At 40.3% G+C, this 20002-nt stretch overlaps 3 protein-coding genes across 3 annotated transcripts in view; 1 reads left to right on the top strand and 2 right to left on the bottom strand.

Annotated features, from left to right (window-relative positions):
• Positions 1-14560, top strand: part of cyfip1 (cytoplasmic FMR1 interacting protein 1) — a 32418-nt gene extending 17858 nt beyond the window's left edge. The window contains exons 17-31 of the mRNA XM_020632655.3: positions 97-253; positions 2112-2208; positions 2572-2648; positions 2911-3019; positions 3121-3240; positions 3343-3542; positions 5183-5270; positions 10872-11015; positions 11103-11193; positions 11961-12091; positions 12195-12267; positions 12786-12880; positions 12967-13205; positions 13302-13449; positions 13896-14560. Of these exons, the coding sequence (XP_020488311.1) occupies positions 97-253; positions 2112-2208; positions 2572-2648; positions 2911-3019; positions 3121-3240; positions 3343-3542; positions 5183-5270; positions 10872-11015; positions 11103-11193; positions 11961-12091; positions 12195-12267; positions 12786-12880; positions 12967-13205; positions 13302-13449; positions 13896-14060 (1934 nt within the window). The 3' untranslated portion in view covers positions 14061-14560. The remainder of the gene's footprint in view (positions 1-96; positions 254-2111; positions 2209-2571; positions 2649-2910; positions 3020-3120; positions 3241-3342; positions 3543-5182; positions 5271-10871; positions 11016-11102; positions 11194-11960; positions 12092-12194; positions 12268-12785; positions 12881-12966; positions 13206-13301; positions 13450-13895) is intronic.
• Positions 7188-9664, bottom strand: LOC109983133 (fibronectin type III domain-containing protein 9). The gene is made up of 2 exons (XM_029276967.2): positions 9533-9664; positions 7188-7914 (listed from the first exon to the last, which is right to left on the bottom strand). Exon 2 carries the CDS (start codon positions 7824-7826, stop codon positions 7188-7190), a length of 639 nt encoding a protein of 212 aa, XP_029132800.1. The 5' UTR covers positions 7827-7914; positions 9533-9664.
• On the bottom strand, positions 14481-18758 carry nipa2 (NIPA magnesium transporter 2). The gene is made up of 6 exons (XM_020632666.3): positions 18555-18758; positions 17884-18115; positions 17450-17506; positions 16345-16435; positions 16084-16244; positions 14481-15621 (listed from the first exon to the last, which is right to left on the bottom strand). The coding sequence occupies exons 2-6, from the start codon at positions 18020-18022 to the stop codon at positions 14972-14974; spliced, it is 1098 nt and encodes a 365-aa protein (XP_020488322.1). The 5' UTR covers positions 18023-18115; positions 18555-18758; the 3' UTR covers positions 14481-14971.
• Positions 18759-20002: the final 1244 nt, after the last annotated feature.

The raw sequence follows: 20002 nt of genomic DNA, 5'->3' as shown, positions 1-20002 counted from the left end.
ATAAATGGACTCTCTCTGTCCCCGTGTTTGCTGTTTATCTGCTGCTTAAAGGAGACTCTCTGAAGATGTCTTGTGATCCTCCTCCCCTCTTTGCAGAGACCTTGCAGCACTGCTGTGACCTCTCCCAGCTCTGGTTCAGGGAGTTCTTCCTGGAGCTCACGATGGGCCGAAGGATCCAGTTCCCCATCGAGATGTCCATGCCCTGGATCCTCACAGACCACATCCTGGAGACAAAGGAGGCTTCCATGATGGAGTACGTACTTTAACTCACTTTATTTATGGCTACTAAAGAACAACATTCTTCCACTGTTACATACTCATTTGTCTTTTTAAAAACATATAACCCAAAATTCCCCAAAGGGTTTCATATTTGCAGAATAAAGAAATCACACTACATGGTGATAGAGAGCTTCTTTTTATACACCTAAAATACGTAGACGTAGGACCATATCCTTTTCAGCCTAGTTACTAGAGTATTAAAAATAGAGTTTATGTCATATTTTGAAAACAGAATTGCAAAAACATAAGAGCATATTAAACCATTTCACAGTTGCATAACAGAACAGAAATTGTTGTCTGGCGATGCTTAAATGCTCTATGCAAGAAGTATGAAGGGCTAACATGCAGGTCCTGTCTGGATTTTATTGACAAATACGATTTGAGATGGGGGGGGAATCAGTCACTTCTCCTCAGTGCCTGAGGGCTGCCAGAGTGTGATTGACCTACACTCATTTCTGCTCCTGAAGGCATCTTGTGTAGACACAGATGGAGCAGAGAAGCTGCCTCTCTGCTGACATGCTGCTCACGCTTCTCTCTGTGAGGAATCTCTCTTCTCACTCAAAATAACCTGCCAGCATTTTTAAAAGGCATTGATTTGTTTTTCTTTTCCTGCCCACCTCTTCAGTGTCACTACACAATCCAGGACAATTTTTTGAAATATCCAAAATTGACATCAATAATGGAACGTGTTGAATGATTTGAAGTTGTAGTGACAGTCTGATATCACGTTTTGTCTTGTTACCGATCAGAGGTGTTCACTTACAGGAGGGGTTTCCTTTGAAACTGGTCTCATGTTCTCATTCTGGACTGACTGGATAAAAAAAATGAATACATTTAGGATTAACCATAAATGTGTGTTTTAAATCTTTGCTTCAGGATTATGTTGATACGAGGCAGGTTTTTATGTAAGCCATTAAGCACATCAGCTGGCACGACTCATAAGTGCTGTCATTCACTAACTATTCACCACCCCCGGAAAAATAAAAGATCTGTTTTAGAGAAAATATTTAATACTGAATGAATCTTTTTATGAGACCCAACACATTTGGGTTACTTGATGACTCTAAAATGAGTCATCATGAATGTGATTTGATTTGATGCACTTTTTGTATTCCCCTCATTTACAGCATCTTATGGAGGCCTCTCTTTATGTTGCTCTCAGATTTCACCGTGTCAGTCTTCCTTTTTTAAAAAAAAGGGAATCTCAAACAGTCTAAATACAATGAATACACCTGTGTGCAGGACAGCTGTATGTGTGCTCATATTATTGTATTTATAAATGCACTGGAACATACAATATAATAAAGTCTATATTTGTGTGTTTCTATATGTACATTGGGGTTTTTAGTTATTTCAAACATAACCAACATTTTGCACACACAATGTTAGTCACATTTCTAAGATGTCTTTTATGGGTTGGCTGTGACTCAGTTGGTGGTGGAGTCGTCATCTCTCAACCAGAAGGTTGAGGGTTCGATCCTCAGCTCCTGCAGCCACATGTCCGATGTGTCCTTGGGCATGTCTACCATCAGTGTGTGAATGTGTAGGTGTGACCTGCGGTGTAAAAGCACTTTGAGAGTCAGAAGACTAGAATAGCGCTATACAAGCTGAAGTCCTTTTACCATTTTCCATTTTATTTCATACATTCTAGTCTGCTTGAAGAAAAAAACAGATTTAAAGATTTGTGATGTCTTTTTTTTTATTTTCCTAAATATTCTCTGTCCAGTTTTTTATTAATAGTTTTTTAATTATGTGATTGCAGCTGCTGTAACAGTGTCATAACCTGTAAAGCATTAAGAAAGTATCTATCTGTCTTCTTTGACCCCCTCCAGGTATGTGCTGTATTCTCTGGATTTGTATAATGACAGTGCCCACTACGCCCTGACCAAATTCAAGAAGCAGTTCCTCTATGACGAAATAGAAGCTGAGGTAATCAGAAACATATTTTATTCTGTCTCACTCTGTTTTTATATACAAGTCAAATCAGGAATAACAGTTTTTTTTTTTGTTTTTTGTTTTTTTAGAAAAGAGGATGTTTTGTGTTTTTATTACAGTGTATTTAAAAGTAATTCTGTACCAGCTGGATGTGATTATGAAAGTTTTTGTATTTGTTTGTATCTTGAGATGTTTCTTCCACCAAGCATCCTTTCCAACACCGTGTTGAATCCCCCAATTAGTAAAACATTGTGTGACACCAATAAGCATGTTGAGCCATGTTTTTTTAGAACAAGTAACTAGAAGATTGTTGGCATCAAAGCATTCTTCTCAAACGAAGATCTTCTGTCATTCCAGGTGAACTTGTGCTTCGATCAGTTCGTCTACAAGTTAGCCGATCAGATCTTTGCCTACTACAAGATTCTAGCAGGAAGGTACGTCAAGTATTCACACAGTTCCTCTTTTCATACCATTACATAGGTAAGTGATGAAGTGTGTTAACCTGTGTTTGCACTTTTACATCTGCTTATAATCATTGATTTGGAACATGTCAGGTGGTATCCATGAAGGCAATGTGGAGGTGCATCACAATAAAACGATCCTGTTGTAATGCACTTCATTTGAAAAGACACTGTTTTGTTTTTACTCATATATTATGGAAACTTGACTTTTTCTCTGCTGATTTGAATATTTCAGTCTTCTGCTGGACAAACGTCTGAGAGCCGACTGTAAGAATCAAGGAGCCAACATCCCCTGGCCGGCTTCAAACCGCTACGAGACCCTGCTGAAGCAACGCCACGTCCAGGTGTGTACTGACCATCATCATGCATTCTACCTCTCTTTACCTCCATCTTCACTATCCTGCCATCTTGTTGTCGATACATTACTAACTGTTTGTGATTGCAGCTTCTAGGTCGCTCCATTGATCTGAACAGACTCATCACTCAGAGGGTTTCTGCTGCGCTCTACAAATCTCTGGAGCTTGCCATAAACCGCTTCGAGAGCGAGGACCTCACCTCAATCATGGCATGTTGTTTTCACTTTTGTGGAATAATGAATATACTCTGTTTCTATTTTTTAGTAGGTATCAGCTATAAGTTTGTTCTACTGTGTTACTGGTTTTTAAAGGAACTTGAAGGTCTTCTTGACATCAACCGAATGACACACAACCTCCTCAGTAAGTATCTGACTCTGGACAGCTTGGACGCCATGTTTCGGGAGGCCAATCACAACGTGTCGGCTCCCTACGGACGGATAACTCTGCACGTCTTCTGGGAGCTCAACTATGACTTCCTGCCAAACTACTGCTACAACGGCTCCACCAACAGGTGAGTTAGTTTGAGTCACAATCAGCTGCTGTGTCAATACTCCTCCTGTCCTTTCTTCAGTTTCAGTATTCTGGTGATAAACTGCTGCACTGAGTAGTTTGAACTGATTTTAAAACTGGAGTTACTGCCTGCATGCATCCAGCCGGATTGGGTTACATCTGTCCTTGTTAAAATAAGTCACAGACTGTGACAGTGTCAGCTTGTCAGGCTTGGACTAACATTTCAACATAATAATATACAAGAAACAAAGTAAAGAGCATTGAAAGAACATGTTGTACTTCTGGATGGAAGTGTGATGGAAAAAGGATGGGAATTATTGAATATCCTCTATAGACAAAAAAAGAGTTATTCACACACAGACAAACAAATGTCTCTCCTCGCAGTCTTCTCCAGCCTTAGTTGACTTCTTCTAACTATGAAGGACGGAGTCTTTGTGCGTCATTCTCTCCGCCTTCGTTTATAACTTGTGATTTGATGGAGTGCATTAAAAAGTGAGAAGTTGTTTGGATGAGAAATGTTAAAGATTTTATTAAAAGAAGACACTTATTTATTTCTTTAGACCTCTCATGTACCCGGGTCGATACTGAAATGATTTTACTCGCTGAGTTTGAGCTCTTAAAATGGCGTTGTGCAGACTCAGAGCTGCAACAATCATCAGCTAATCAGGTGTGTTCTTTTCTCAACAAGTGTTTATCAGAGCAGCGATAATCAGTATGACAAGCTGGTTAGAACAGGTGATACATTGGTGCATAAGAAAGTCAAAGACATGAGTTTTGGAACAATAGAAGGAAAAGAAAAGAAGCAGATATTCACATTGAAAAGATGGAACTTGTTTTTTTTTTTGCTTTTTGCTAACAGAAGGACTTATGACGATGCAAATCAATCAGCTAACAGGTGACAATTATTTAGCATCTTAGGGTCAACCAGTTCGCCAGCAGACATCCAGAATAGAACTAACAGCTCATTGTTTACAGCCCAATATGCAAATCGATTTGGGAAAGAGAGTTTAAGTTAAGAAATGAAGTTTAGGAAAGGGCTGTATGTGCCCTCCTTTTTTAGGATTCCTGTTGCTAAAGATAGGCTAGAAGCTAAACTGTCATCAGATGATTAGGTTTTGAATGTAATGCTTTTTTCCTGTTTTGTTCTCGACATGGACTGATATCTTGGTCAATGCTGTACACTGGAATCTTCTCTTCCATACACTCTGCATCCACGAGCAAGATTATGATGTTTAGAAGATTACAAGTTGAAATACTGTAAAGTCGCAGCATTCGGGCTGCACCAGAGCAGAAAATAACTCTTAAGCTTCTTATATGGAGGACATATAGATCCAGATCCCTGATTGAAGCAGACTATTATTTTATATGAACTAGAATCCAGGATCCCAACCAAAAGAAACATTTTAATCAGTGGGTGAAAACAGGGGAGTGGTCAGAGGTCTTTTAAAGTAAACTGGAACAGGCTCTATACAGAATGCAAATAACACCATGTTTTAACTTGTTTTAACTGCTGTACAAACAAGAAATGCTTAATTTAATTCTAATTCACTCATACGAGCTTTGTTTACACCTTTATCTTAACTTGGGTAAAAACTCTGATATTGGTGAAGTGCTACATGTTTGATTAATCTTTTTTTTTAGGTTTGTGCGCACCATCCTGCCCTTCTCTCAGGAGTTCCAGAGGGACAAGCCGCCCAACGCTCAGCCCCAGTACTTGTACGGATCAAAGGTCAGACACATACGGAGAAACCATTGTCCTCTTAACTTTTATTATCATGGATCCATTTTATATGGCATATTTCCACTCGAATGAATTTTACTGACTGGCTTCATATGTGATCTCCCTTGAATCCGCAAGTTGGAGCTAAATGTGTTAGTAATATCAAAATTCAAATCTGTATATTACAAGTGAAAAAAAGCTAAATTACGGGAAAAGCTACATTTAAGCCGTTTTCACATTTGCAAACCTGAACATTTCGAGAGAATTTCAGGAGGACTGCTCCTGAACTCCTCCTGATCTGGTTGTTCACACATGCACCTCACAGCAGGAGACTATCAGGGAGGAAAGACGTGATGTAAAAAAGAACCTAATGGAAGCAGCATTGTCTGCTTTACGGCGCTAAAATGAGATACTATTTGTAGTTCTACAGAATCAACATACTGTTAAAACAAGTTTCAGGTTACATAATTTACATTTTAAGCAATACTACAGGTCTGTTGGGCAGTGGGCCCACCAGAGAATAAACCTTCATAGAGGCAAATAAGGTGGTGAACAACATTGGTTGTGGAGTTTTTAGCTGTGGGGTTTTGTCATTGAATGTAAGGGTGTACACTTTTCGTGTATAATCCTTGTGTGACGTTTTGGCTCAAATAATCCAAACAAAAAACTCAACTAAAACTTAAAACGCACCCCTAAAACAAAATATTAAAGGATCAAAATAAAATCACATCTCAAAGTCAAACTGTCACAATACTGATGAACCAAAAGCGTAATGCAGCAGTTTAGTTATTATGTGCAAAGAAATCGTACCGTCATGTTCATACAGTCTATGGTCATTATGTGGGGTTTTTCTTAAAGTACATTTTTAATGAAAACATCCACATTAATATGACATTGGTACCTTCAAAAGTTCAAATCATGAGCACAAATTATGATAATGTGTTTTTATTACATGTCAATGAGAACTATCTGTTTTGTTTTCTGAATCAAGTGAAAGCTTTATTTTTCTGACAGAGATACACAGTGAAGGAAATCATATAGATGTAGTGAAATCAACTCATTTTTGATCATTGCCTATACCTATATTAGGTGCATCTATTCAAACATTAGACGTGGGGGGGGGGGGCTGAGGGGCGGAGTAAACTCTGGACTGGACTGGTTGTTGGTCAATCAGAGGGCTTATATTTGATTTATGCACATGTTATTTCCACCAATCGTAAAGAACATAAAGTCTCTTCTGTTGTGTAAATATCACATTTATGACACTTACATCTACTCTTTGTGATTGCCCAAGTACTCAAGCCCCGGAGTCTCAGCAGGTAGAGCGGGTTTGACTTAAGTCTGAGTCCTTGCAGCATTGGCTAGCTGTTATCCCTGCAGAGACTCTTTCCTGCATGTCATCCTCTCTTTTCCTCCCTGTGTCTCCAGCTGTCCATGAAAGCAAAAAAAAAAGTCCCAAAAAGAATCTTGAAAAATATTAAATGTACATGTTTTAATGCAATAAAACCTTCTGCATCAGGGTCCATGGCATGCAATAATCACCTATATACATTATCAGCTTGTGATATGTTGCATAATTAAAATGTTTGCTTATCTGCATGCCATATTTGCAGAAATGTGTGTATGAAGCTGCTCTTAAATATTAAAGTCTTTATCAGTCAATACTGATGAGGTGCTGTTATCATCATGTAGTAGAGTGGCTCTGAGCTTTCATTGAAAAAACAAACAAATCTTTATTATCCTAAAATCGGCTTTATCAGGCTAAAAACAGTATCCCACTGAGAGCTCAAATTATTAAATTGAAAATTGATTTTTTTCCCTCCATGTCACCTCCTGGGCTCGGTAAGATTTCATTAGTGTATTATCAGACTCGTTGGCGTTTCAGTCTGTGCAAAACAATGCTGTGATGACCTTAATCCAGATGATTCATACTGGCTCGCTGCCTGACAGCTTAGCGAGTGTCCTCAGCTCATGGTCCTGGGTAATTACGTGGCTGCCTCTCTGCGTGGAGAGGAGCGGGCGCTGGATGTTCGCGGCGTGTTTTGAGCTGTCTGTGCTGCTGCGTCTGTGTGTGTAGAGACGTCCCGATCCGGACATGTCTTGGTGGTTCGAGTTGGTCATCACGTTGCAGCCGCCTCCACCCTGACCGGGGAAGGGGCAGATGTTGTGGAGACACCCCCACATCAGGATGCCGGCGATGACCAGCAGTAACAGGCAGCAGGTCAGCCAGACGCCCGCAGCGAACTCCCAGCCGGCTCTGTCGTGACCTTCGGCGCTCTCGCTCAGGGTGCTGAACACCTGGCACTGATCCTGCACCGGGTTGGCCGCCTGACAAGTCACACACAGGAAGTAGGCGGTCTGAGGGAGGAGGTTGGCCACGTGCGTGCTGGTCTGGCTGACCGGGATTCGATCCTCATGCATGAAGCTCTTGCGTTTGTAGCTCGTGGCGAGGCTGTTCCAGTTGGGGTGGTACATGACGCTGTAGAAGGTGTCCAGGCAGGTGGGCGACGGCGACCAGTTCACCCTCGCGGTGGTGGACGAGATGTTGTAGACTGTGATCCCCATGATGCAACTGTTGTCCTTCTGCTTCTAGAGACCAGTTATGAGTGAAGTGATTCCTCAGTTACTGCAGTCTGGAATTAAAGCAACCCGACTGGAAGAGAGAGAGGACGAAGAGTGAGACTTGAGATACATTTAAATAACATTTATTACCATGAAAGAGTATCACAGCCAGGCATCAGGTAAAACTAGTGGAGGAGGATTTTTCTAAAACAAATCATCTAAAAAAATTAATTTAGTCTCAAACATAAGCAGCAGGTGAGGCAGCAGGTTTAATCATTTGTCCCGCGCAGCAGCATCCACAGGTTTAACTCCCACCCTCGGACATTTAATGCAAGTTACCCCCCACTTTCTCATCCTCATTTCCATATCAATAATCTTTCAAATAAATATATGTCATAGGTATAAGAAAAAAAAAGAATGCAAAACAAAAAAAGGCTTCCTTCCTTCTCTCTTTTTCCCCTCCTATTCCTTGTTCCTTGCGCCTGTATATGAAGCTACAATACAAAAGCAATACATTCAAATGATTCATCCTCTCACTGAGCTGATACAGTTGAGTTTAGTGATTGCACTGTAAATATAAAACCTCCAGGTACGCAGATGTTGTCACATGATATGTTTGTAATCATTACAAACTGTTTGGACTCCTTCCATTGATGCACTTTTTCTGTTTTTATCAGCAAAAAATTCACGTATAAGTCAATAAAACTAATCAAGCACTTCAAAAACCATCGCTTAATTGATGCAAAATGCCCGAAGATAAAAAAAAAAAGCAAAGAACAAGTGTGACGGCACAATTTGAAGGATTATTTGGTGCGTGAGTTAGTTGGTTTGGAGGGAGGGAGGTGAGCGATGCACAGATGTTCAGCAAACAAAACACACAACAATTTGTAAAGCTCATCTGTGCTGTGAAGTCACCTGTTAGAGGACCATCTGATGACCTTGAGCAGTTTAAACCCCTCTGATCAGGTTTGAATTGGAACATTTTTAAATGAAATAGCTACTAAAACTTGTAATACATACAATAACAGCGTGACCCTCAGCCCATATTTCATCATCACTGTATTTTATTTACCTAGGCGAGGGGGCATCAGATGTCTAAAATGACTGAATTATCAGACACAGATTGTCTCAAAAGGGAGGTTGTTCAAAAGACATTCACATTTTCCGCTGAGCTGGCAGATTTCAGATGTGACTTTTACAGAAAAAGTCACAGATTGTGCACCCGAAAAGATTGACTAAAAGCTTCCTGACACACGTTTTAGAAACATGACATCGTTGTCCACATGGCAGTGTCTGTTTTAAAGTTTTCAAAACCTTCGATACTTGAATACTTTTCACGAGCACTTGTTTTGAATAAAGAAAAAGTGCCTGATAATAAGTATCAAAAAGTATCAAAGCTTTAAAGAAACTTCAGATCTTCAGTCAGATTTGAAAAGCTGCTGAGAGCAAAGGAGAGAAAGCACTGTCTGTGCACACATGCTATAGCCAACATATTTGTGCAGTTTAGACGGTGTGCAGATGTTGGCCTGCAATTTTTTTTCTTTAAATTAAAACAACAAATTACCCCAAATTGTTTGCCTTAAGGACTTTTATTTTTGTTGCCGTGGTAATGAAACAGGTTCTGATTTTTACTCGGATCATATGAGAGCAACCCTATGAGAGATTCCTAGTTATAATGTATTAGAAACATGAAAGACAGGGAGACTCACCAGAGACCTGCAGCAGCACCTGGTGAACACACTGACTTGTTCTGCTTTGAATCCTTTGGTCCTGTTATTTAGTCATCTTAGCGTTTATTCCTTACGAGGAGGGCTGTTGAAGTCTGTGTGCTCTCATCTCGCTGCTGTAGTGAGAGTGATGCTGGATTAGAGCAACAGCAGCTTCTAATCTCTGCCGTCGAGGGGGGAAGGGGGGGGGACTCAGATCTCTTTTTAGTGGATGTCAGAATGAAAACAGAATAACATTCATCATTTAACCATTTGAAATGTTGCTGCTCTGATATTGTTTTCTATGTTTCCTTGCCGGTCTGACTGCAGACTGAAGGGATATTGATTGTTTTTTTGACACCATATAACTTTTGTCTAGGCTGTTTGTTAGAAATATAACTGTAGGATAGTGGGCGGGGGTGGGGGTGGGGGTGGGGGGAGATATGTTCCATCTGTTCAGCTGCAAAATCTCTCTACAACCAGCCAGATTGTCATGAGGGTATTCATGGTCCCCCCTGAGAGAGTGTCCTAATGTGTCTCTGATTATGATTCTATCGTATATATATCCCATATGTGACTGTGAGAAGCTATACATACATTAACATCAATACATGGAGGAAAAGAAACACTAGTGCTGATGTTGACAAAATATAGGATTGAAGGGATATTTGTTATAATTTGCACAGCTTGTGATTTCTCTCTAAATGAAGTGCTGATGTGCAGAACTTTGCAGAATAGAACCGAGGCGAGATGTTTTTTAAACACAAGACAAGCAGCTTGGCCTGTTTGCTGACACATGGAGCACCTTAGAACATCTTTGTGGTAAAAAAAACCCCACTTTTTGGTGTTTATATGTTCCTGTTAGGAAATGGTGTCAGGCTAAAATCGAAACTTTACACAAAAATCTTGTGCATTATGGGTAATGTGTCATATATGTTGTTTGAGGTTTACGGTGGTATAAGCTTCTCCGTTTGCATGTGGATTGTTGTTTGATTCTATTATTTTCATTATCGAGTGTAATGTGGAGGCAGCCATTGTGGGCAGTACTGGAGTCGAAGATTAATTAGATAGGACAGTTGATAGAAGAAGAAACTGGGGAGGGGGGGGGGGAGAGAGAGAGAGTGGGAAAGGCATGCTGGAAACAAGCCATAGGTCGGACTTCAACCTGGGCCGTCCCCAATTTTACATTTTTACCTCAAAGCTGCTCAAGCTAAAGAGAGGTGACTGTGTTCAGATATTCCGCCCAACTCTCCGATACATCATGAGTGTTAAAAGATTACTAAATTCATTCAAGTGTTGTGCTCTCTGAGAAGAACCTTTTCTGTCTTTTCCTCTGATTTAGACCCTGAACCTGGCCTACAGCAGCATATTCAGCGCCTACAGGAACTTTGTGGGTCCTCCGCACATCAAGGTCATGTGCAGACTGCTGGGTTATCAGGGCATCGCCGTGGTGATGGAGGAGCTGCTGAAGGTGGTCAAAAGCCTGGTGAGTAGAACAGAAACACAGAGGAACAGTTTGATTGTTTCTTCTTTACAGGATATGTCACTGTATCTGCCCTCTTCTGGTTTACAGCTTCAGGGCACCATCATGCAGTATGTGAAGACCCTGATGGAGGTGATGCCCAAGATCTGCAGACTCCCTCGCCATGAGTACGGCTCACCAGGTAACTCACCATGCGCCTTTTGACAAGATAGATTCAAGAAGACGATGGATAAGAATGCAAATATGAATAGAAGTGTATTTCTGGCTGAAGAATGGACTGTCAAGTAGACGGAGGGATAATCAGATAATCTCTCGGCCTGTTGTTCAATGTCCAGCTAGTCTCCTTCAGTCGAGCATCGACTAACTTCTATTTTAAAACACAAAGTGTGCTTCTTTGCAAACTTTTAAACGTACAATATTACAATGTTTACATTAAAACATCTAAATTATAAAAAAAATGGACTAAACCCATGTTATATATTTTGTTGTTTTTGAGTACTTGCATTACCTGGATGCCATGACAGCAATGCAATGTTTATTGTTACCATGTAACTGCAAACCGGAGATATCTGAAACTTAAATTTAAGCTTCACATCATGAGAGAAATAATTCAGATTCTTAAAGACATTTAAATGTATCCCATATGAGAAAACTTCTTAAAGCAAACAATCTGGCAACCTATCCGCATACAGCAGAAGAACATATACAGAGATGGGTACGGTACTTGTTTTGATTGATTTTTAATTTACTTATTACCCTCATTATGTAGACACCTTTAACCTATACACTTGAGATGACAGTGAGACTCAGCTGTGAGATTCTTAAGGGGCCATTTCCATTTTATAGTACATGTGGGCTGCTTTGATTGGTTGTTCATGTGCACTTCAATGGCCGACTGATACAAATCAAGGCGTGAGATAAGATATTAAGTCTGTTTGTTGTTTTTAGGTATCCTGGAGTTCTTTCACCACCAGCTGAAGGACATCGTGGAGTACGCTGAGCTGAAGACGGTTTGTTTCCAGAACCTGAGAGAGGTGGGCAACGCCATGCTGTTCTGTCTGCTGAGCGAGCAGAGTCTGGTACGGCCCTCACTCAAAACCAACAATATTCACAATGTCATTCAAATGTTCTCTCTCACATCCTGACATACAAGTATACACCTCTTACATATTTTTCCTTCAGTCACAGGAAGAGGTCTGTGATCTGCTGCATGCTGCACCTTTTCAAAACATCCTTCCTCGTGTCCACGTCAAAGGTAAGGGCTTTAAAGATCACGTGTTGAGGGGACTCGCTGTTCTGAGTTTAGCAGAGAGTCGGTGTCACAGCATGCTTTCTGTCATCTAGGTTAGATTAGGACTGTAGGCATTAGAGGCACAGATCAGATATTTTTCTCATGTAGTAGTGTGAGTCAATTCTTTCTTTTTTTAGAACCAGTGTGAACCAGATGTTTATATTTCAAAGTTGGTCCAGCTTCATATCTGGTCTTAAATCAGACGTCTGGTTTTTATGCTTCAAAATCAGTGACTGCAGTGGTGGAAATTTTGTCTGTGCTCATGTCAGCTGGAAGTGTTTGTGTGATTTGTTGTGAGTTTGGATACACAAACATAACTTAATTTGTTAATTTCCATTCAGTTTATTAATATAAAACATTCTATGTATAAATGTAAACTCAGCGTGCTTTACAGAAGATACAAAACAATATATGTATGACTTGTCATAAATGTAGTGCATGAGCAGACTTATCTCACGTTTGTTTTGTTTGTTTCCTCTCAGAGGGAGAACGCCTTGATGCCAAGATGAAACGCTTGGAGTCCAAATACACAGCGCTGCACATGGTTCCTCTGATAGAGCGCCTCGGCACCCCACAGGTAGGGCCGGTCTGAAACGAGCTGTTCAGTTTAACCTCATGTTACAAATGAAACATGTTGACCCTAACACCTCACTTTTCTCTTAGCAAATCGCCATCGCTCGTGAGGGCGACCTGCTGACCAAAGAGAGGCTGTGCTGCGGCCTGTCCATGTTCGAGGTCATCCTCACACGCGTGCGAGCCTTCCTGGACGACCCCATCTGGCGCGGCCCGCTGCCTAGCAATGGTGTGATGCACGTGGATGAGTGTGTGGAGTTCCACCGTCTCTGGAGTGCCATGCAGTTTGTGTACTGCATCCCTGTGGGGGCCCACGAGTTCACCGTGGAGTGAGTGTGCAGCCCTGAAATCATCCTCTCTCTTGAAATGTGATTTTTAAAAAGTGCCACATCTGTTCTCACACACATCACGCTGCTGTGTTTCAGGCAGTGCTTCGGGGACGGCCTGCACTGGGCCGGCTGCATGATCATCGCCCTCCTGGGACAGACCAGACGCTTCGACATCCTCGACTTCAGCTACCATCTCCTCAAGGTGCAGAAACATGATGGAAAGGACGAGGTCATCAAGAGTGTGGTGAGTAGGAGAGATGAAGGAGCACTAAATAGAGGGATGTATTCAATAAAATGTTGAGCTCCAACATTGACAAAGTATCTCCTGAATCACGAGACCTAAATGCTAAATAAGTGAATACATTCCCCTTATGTGTCAAACTTTTCCTTTAAGGCCCAGAATCTGTATCAACCATCACAAGACACTCAATAAGTCTTTTATTAGAGCTTCATTGTGTAGGAGTTAGGGAGCATTTTGCAACCCTGTTCCTGCGAATTGCTTCTACCAGACAACATTGTTAATTCTCCGACACACTTGGAAGATTTATCTTTAGCTTCCTTCCTAACAATGTCACTAGAAAACAATCTCTTCACTTGTGCTCTGACTATACCTGTACACAATGAACCTTTTAATGTAAAAATACTTTTCACTGAGATACTCAAGTATTCATATTTTCTGCCTCCATTCAGCCACTGAAGAAGATGGTGGACAGAATCCGCAAATTCCAGGTCATCAACAACGAGATCTTTGCCATCCTGAACAAGTACCTGAAGTCTGGAGATGGAGAGAATATGCCGGTGGAGCACGTCCGATGCTTCCAGCCACCGATACACCAGTCGCTCGCCAGCAGCTGAGGGGGCTGCGTTCACCGCCGATTCAGTGGACCAGCGTGAATTTTCCAAACACTGTTAGCATTACCACACGATCTCTAATATTCCTCCTCATTTACTCTAGGTCTTTAGCAGCAGAGGACCATTAAATGTTGCAGTTGGGCCACTTTTTGTCAGAATGATGTGTTTTTTTGTATTCACTTGTGCCTTATCAGAAATGAATAGACGTTTTTTTGGATGAGCTATTCTTTGTTTTATACTGAAAGCTATAGATCAGAGAGGGGAAATTAGTTTTATCAGATGAGTATTTAAGGGTTTGCAGTGGTGGCATAATAAGGGTGAACAGTGACATATTTTCACGTGTGGGTGGAGGTAAATCTGTATTTTCTATATTTTTTGAACATGCATGCTTAACATTTTAAAGGAAACTGAAAAGTAACATACTCCTGTTAATCATTTATTCACTGTGCCTTGTGTTTCAAATGTTTTAATCATTTTAATTCAATAAATATGTAACAAATCTGTTGGTTCATCTGAAGAGCTTTTCATGTAAAAAAAAAAAGTTTCTCCGTTGTTACTTTCAAGTATCACGAAAACTCAAATCATAGTGACATGTCTTTTTTTATGTCGTCATTGTCAGCAGGACCTCATATAGAATATATATTAAAACCTATTTGATTTATAGAAAGTAAGTCAGTGCATGGATATGCATGTACATGTAACAAAACGGTTCTTAAAAAACTCATTTACAGCGCTACAGAGGAATGAAATTAAGTTCTAACTGTAACTGAATATGAGCGGGTCATATTCAGAGAAAGTAAGGCAAATTAAAACAATAAATACAATCCACTGGTCTGTCAGAGTCCCAAACAGCTGATTGTCTTATTGTTTAAACCATAACAATGCCATGGTTGGTTAGTCTGTTATCGAGTTCCTCAATGGTCCAAAGAGGAAGTCATCGCCCCGTTTCTTCTGGAGACACTTTCAAAAGGCAAACCCATCTCTCTGTCCTCCATGTCCTCAGTGGACTCGTTGTGAAGCAGGTCATAGGTGCTGTGAGCTGCCGTCCCATTGGCTGCACGTTCCTCCTTCCTGATGGACACAGCAAGAGTAGCTAGACTAACGCTAACGTCTTTGAAGGCGTGGAGCAGGAAGATGCCCACGATGATGGTGAGGAAGCCGCTGAGGGTGCCGATCACATCGTCCGTGCCCATGTGACCCCACTCCTTGAAGAGGATGGCAGAGCAGGTGAGCACGGACGTGGTGAAGAACACGTAGTAGATCGGAGTCACCAGCGAGGTGTTGAAAATGTCCAGAGCCTTATTCAGGTAGTTGATCTGCGTGCTCACACAGGCCACGAGAGCAAACAGTAAGATCCAAGCCAGTGGGTTTCTCGCCACGCTTTTCCCGCCTATCGCTTCCTTGATGGCGATGCCGAGTCCTTTGACACAGGACACTGACAGCGCCCCGATCACTGAGCAGATGGTGATGTAGACCAGGATGTTGGTCTGACCGTGGCGAGGACCCACAAAAAATATGAAGATCAGAGCCACGATGATGACGACAGTGGCAAATAATACAAACCCTGAGGAAAATGGAAAGAGGTGTTGTTCCATGAAATGCATTGATCTATATTGATAGTTAGCACATTGGTTTAATTATGCCAGGTTTCAGGTTTTTCTAAATAAAACAGTAGGTTGATTAGATCAAAGTTCAGAATGAGTTTTCTCTTAATATGAACAGGCAGACATTAAGACTGATGCCTCTTTATGAACTACAACAGCAAACAGAAGCGTCATGATTTATAATTTAATAAAATATCTGATATTGTTCAGGACTTGTGTATTTGTTCAGGTGGTATCCAAACAGACATCAATATCCTTTCATTTGAACTAAAATCATATCAAAAGTTACGCATCCAGTATTGTAACAACCCTATTTCATCTCCTAGTTATTTTAACTTTGATGTTTTTAAGTGGCTAGCACATAAACCTTAGGAATAGAAACACTGCTATCCAGGATCTCTGATGTAGTAATTATTCTGTACCTGGGTCGACCAGCTTCTTTGCCATGTCTTCCAGGCTGCTTATCTCCTCTTCTTGCGGAGCGTGAATGACCATGGTGGTGGAGCCCAGGATGCTGAGCAGGCAACCGAGCTTCCCATGAAGGTTTAACCGCTCTGTCAGGAAGTATGACGACAGCACCGCACTGCAATGAAAGTCAAGGTCAACTATGGTGACTCCAGTCCACAAATCCATTTACAAATATTAGAGAAAGGTGTCCACAACATGCAGTGACTCATCTGTACCTGACGAGCACGCTGAGGGCTCCAAGCGGAGTGACCAGAGTCGCAGGAGCAAAGGCATATGCTGCAAAGTTTGCTGCTTCGCCTGCTCCCACTGTAAGACAACAATGTACATTAAAGGAGAGTTGTTGAATTTCCCCTTTCACATATTTTGTAATCACAATGATTTATAATAAAAAGTTTTAACAATAGCTACAGTACACTGCTTAAACCAGCCACAAGCGAGCCGTTATCGCAGCAACAAAAATCCTACAAATGTCTTTAAATCAAAGAATGGCCACTACTATAAAAAAAACAACTCACAAAATATCACATTTAACACATTTTAAGGATTTCTACAGGAATTTATTTTTTTGTTAAAGTAAGAACTTTTTATTTAACCAGAAACAGCAGTTACATTGCTTCCTGCGAAGCCACCAGACTGCATTAACAAAAGCAGTAATTTTACCTCACAGAAAACAGAAGTTGTTATTCCAGTGTTGCCTTTACCAGTCAAACAATTTGTGTAAGTGTGTTGTGTTGCATTTAAGCCAATCCTTTTAAATACTGAAGTCACACAAAGACACAAACAAACTTACTGGTTGAGACACGAGTAAATCAGTTACTGCTTTGTTCTGCACGGTTAAATTACTGTTTTTGTCAATGGAGTCTGGTAACAGGTTTATAGATACTTATAGTCTCCTTTAGTATGCACATGAGTATGAAAAGGATAACTCATGAGTTGTAATGAAGGACAGACAGACAGACGTACTAAAGTTCCTCCTGAGCTGTATGTGTGTTGAAGCAATATTTAGCAGAAAGAAACTCTCCCAGGTAAGTGCAGGTCATAAGGGAGTCAAGGTTAAATTGTCTCACGGTTGGTCCAAGTGTTTCTTAGATATTCTGGCTACAATTCATGATTTCTAAACATTTAGTGACAAAATAGTGTCACAAAATAGTAAAATAAGGTTATTTAAAAAGGTCTGTGTTTTAAGCGTTATCTGGAAAACAGGTTTTATATCATTTTAACCAAGTTGGAATCTCAAAAATGTAAACATTAAATCTGCAAATCATCAGATCTATGCCAACTGAGCATGTACAAAGTTTAAATTGTTACTACATTACTTACTTGATAGCAGACCAGCCCACCATAGACATTCTTTTAGATATGCATGACCGCCTTGACCTGTAAATAAAAAAAGTTGAAATCAATTGAAGTGATTCAACTTATTTAAATAACAAGTTCAAGTATAAAGAACATGAATTAAGCATGCAATCATCCTGTAGGTGCAGTTGACTTTGAAATGACGGTTTTGTGATACAGTCAGGTTAATGATTACTTTTGAGAGAGCTGGGTACTCATGACTCACACATACATAAAAACACACAAACACACCCTGCAGAGTTGTGCAAAACCAAGCAAGACTGAAATGTGGTGTGACCAGGTGCGATACAGCACTTTCCTCACTGGTTTGACTACTTCCCTGAGTGGGCCCATTGTAATCAGGTACACAGGGAGTGGCCTAAAGTCGGCTCATATGTCAAAGATCAATCGGTGCACACCTGCTCGCATCGACCCCTTCCTCGCCAATCTCAGAAGCCCTTTCTTCTTGAGGATAAAGCTGCCTCCGATGAAGATGCTGGAGCTGATAGCCAACCCCAGACCGATGTAGAAATCATACTTTCCCCTGTCCTGACCCATAGTGAGGCTTGGATGTGTTGTTGTGGTCTGTCACATTTACCACCAAACAATGCAGATGTTTACCAACAGTGCAGTTATGGCCAGCTCAGAAACCTGAAAACGAGAGAGAAAACTCTGAGAAACACACAAAAAAAGTCAACATTTGAACCTTATTTTAACAGAAAGCCGTCATTTGCGGTCTCTGTATTCTTGTATATGAAACCACAAGAATACCGGAAGTGATACGCCACCAATGTTAACCTGTGCAGGCGAGGTGCAGCTCAAAGCTAGCATGAAGTCTACCTGAACAGCCTGATTCATAATTAGCTGGCCATTCATGCAGTTATTCCTAATTAAATCAACACTTCTTATGGTACTAAAGAGCTACATGTTTTATTCAATGAGTGTTAAACTGCGAATGCATCCATTGTTAGCTGTGTTAGCATCTATTAGCACAGCAGCTAACTGGTTCGCTAGCGACGCCAATGGGCATTCAATAAGATTTTATGTGTTTTGCTGGAAATGTTTTAGGAGTCATAATGAGAGTAAATACCTGTTCAAAGGTGGACCGCGTTCCCAACACAAGACGAAAGTGTTAGCAGGTGGAGGTTAGCTTAAAGCTAGCCTGCTTCCTGGTTGTGTGGCTAACCATGTCATACTGCTGTCCCCTCCACGTTCAGCTCCGTCTGCCGCACTGCGAGCCTCTTCCTCTGCTTCCCTCAGAGCGATGTGACCGCTGAACTGTGTGACCCTCCGGAGGCTCCTCCACCACACTGATAATGTGTCCGGAAGAGGAGCAGGGCCAGGCAGGAGAAACACAATAAGAGGAGGACGATTTGTGTCTTTACATTTTAACTTTTTTTCTATGAATTTCATTTTATTGTTTTTATTGTCGAAATTGTATTTTACCGTTATTTATAACATTTCAACATTGTTCTTTTTTATAATTTATATTTTATTGTTTTTTATAACAACATTATAATGGCAAACAATTAGAAAAACAACAAAAAAACAGATTAAAAGAGAACAACAAAACAGACAGGAAACATAATAAGACAGTAAATGGATGATAGAAATTTAGATACAACGATGCAGAAAGTATGAACAGTGCATCAGCAGAAGGAGGGCATATGACATGTGCTTAGAAACAAACAAAAGTCAGTCAACACCCTGGCAGTGATGTGTTGCGTCCTCCTGATATAAACTGGCTAAAATTGTCCCATTGCTCCTTAGAAATGTCATTTTTCCAGTTCAGCTTTACAAGCATATTTTCACAAACAGCTATTGTCATCATTTCTTCTTCCACATTTCAGCCTTGTTCTTGATATTTCTAATTTTTTTCTTGACATTTCCATCTTTTCCTCAACATTTCAAATTTGTTCCTGATATGTCCACTTTTTCTTCAACATCAGGCTTACTGACTTTTTCCTGAAATTGTATTTTAACATAATTTGAGATTTCTACTTTTTTCCTCAACATTTCAACTTTAATATAGATATTTCGACTTTGTTCTCAAAATTGTATTTAACATTATTTATCACATTTTGACTTTTTTCTCAACATTTCATTTTTATTCTCAACATTTTGAGTGTTTTCTTAACATTTCGATTTTCGATCTATTTTCTAAACATTTATGTGACTTTATTCTCAATCATGCTACTTTAATCTCAAAATTGTATTTTGACTTTTTCCTGGAAATTAAGACTTTTTCCCCCTCAACATTTCTACATTTTTCTCAATATTTCAATCCTTTTATCTCTACATCTCAACTGTCAGACTGCAGTTTCAAGGAGTGATTCAATTACGAAAATTAATTTAAGATACTCATACTCATACTCTAGAGCTTGTCAGGATTGTGTATTTCTTATTGGTCCTTCAAAACCAACACATTCTATTCCAGGTTAGATAGAATTATAAACTGTTCCCACTTTTAATAGTATGAAACAATCAGCTCATTGCCACAGATCATAATTTTATGTCCCAGCTTTACAAATCCCTCCA

Source organism: Labrus bergylta, chromosome 6 (genome assembly GCF_963930695.1).
Source record: "Labrus bergylta chromosome 6, fLabBer1.1, whole genome shotgun sequence".
In the NCBI taxonomy this organism is placed as follows: Eukaryota; Metazoa; Chordata; class Actinopteri; order Labriformes; family Labridae; genus Labrus; species Labrus bergylta.
The sequence above is the reverse complement of the archived record's forward strand: the minus strand, read 5'-3'. Positions and strand labels throughout refer to the sequence as shown.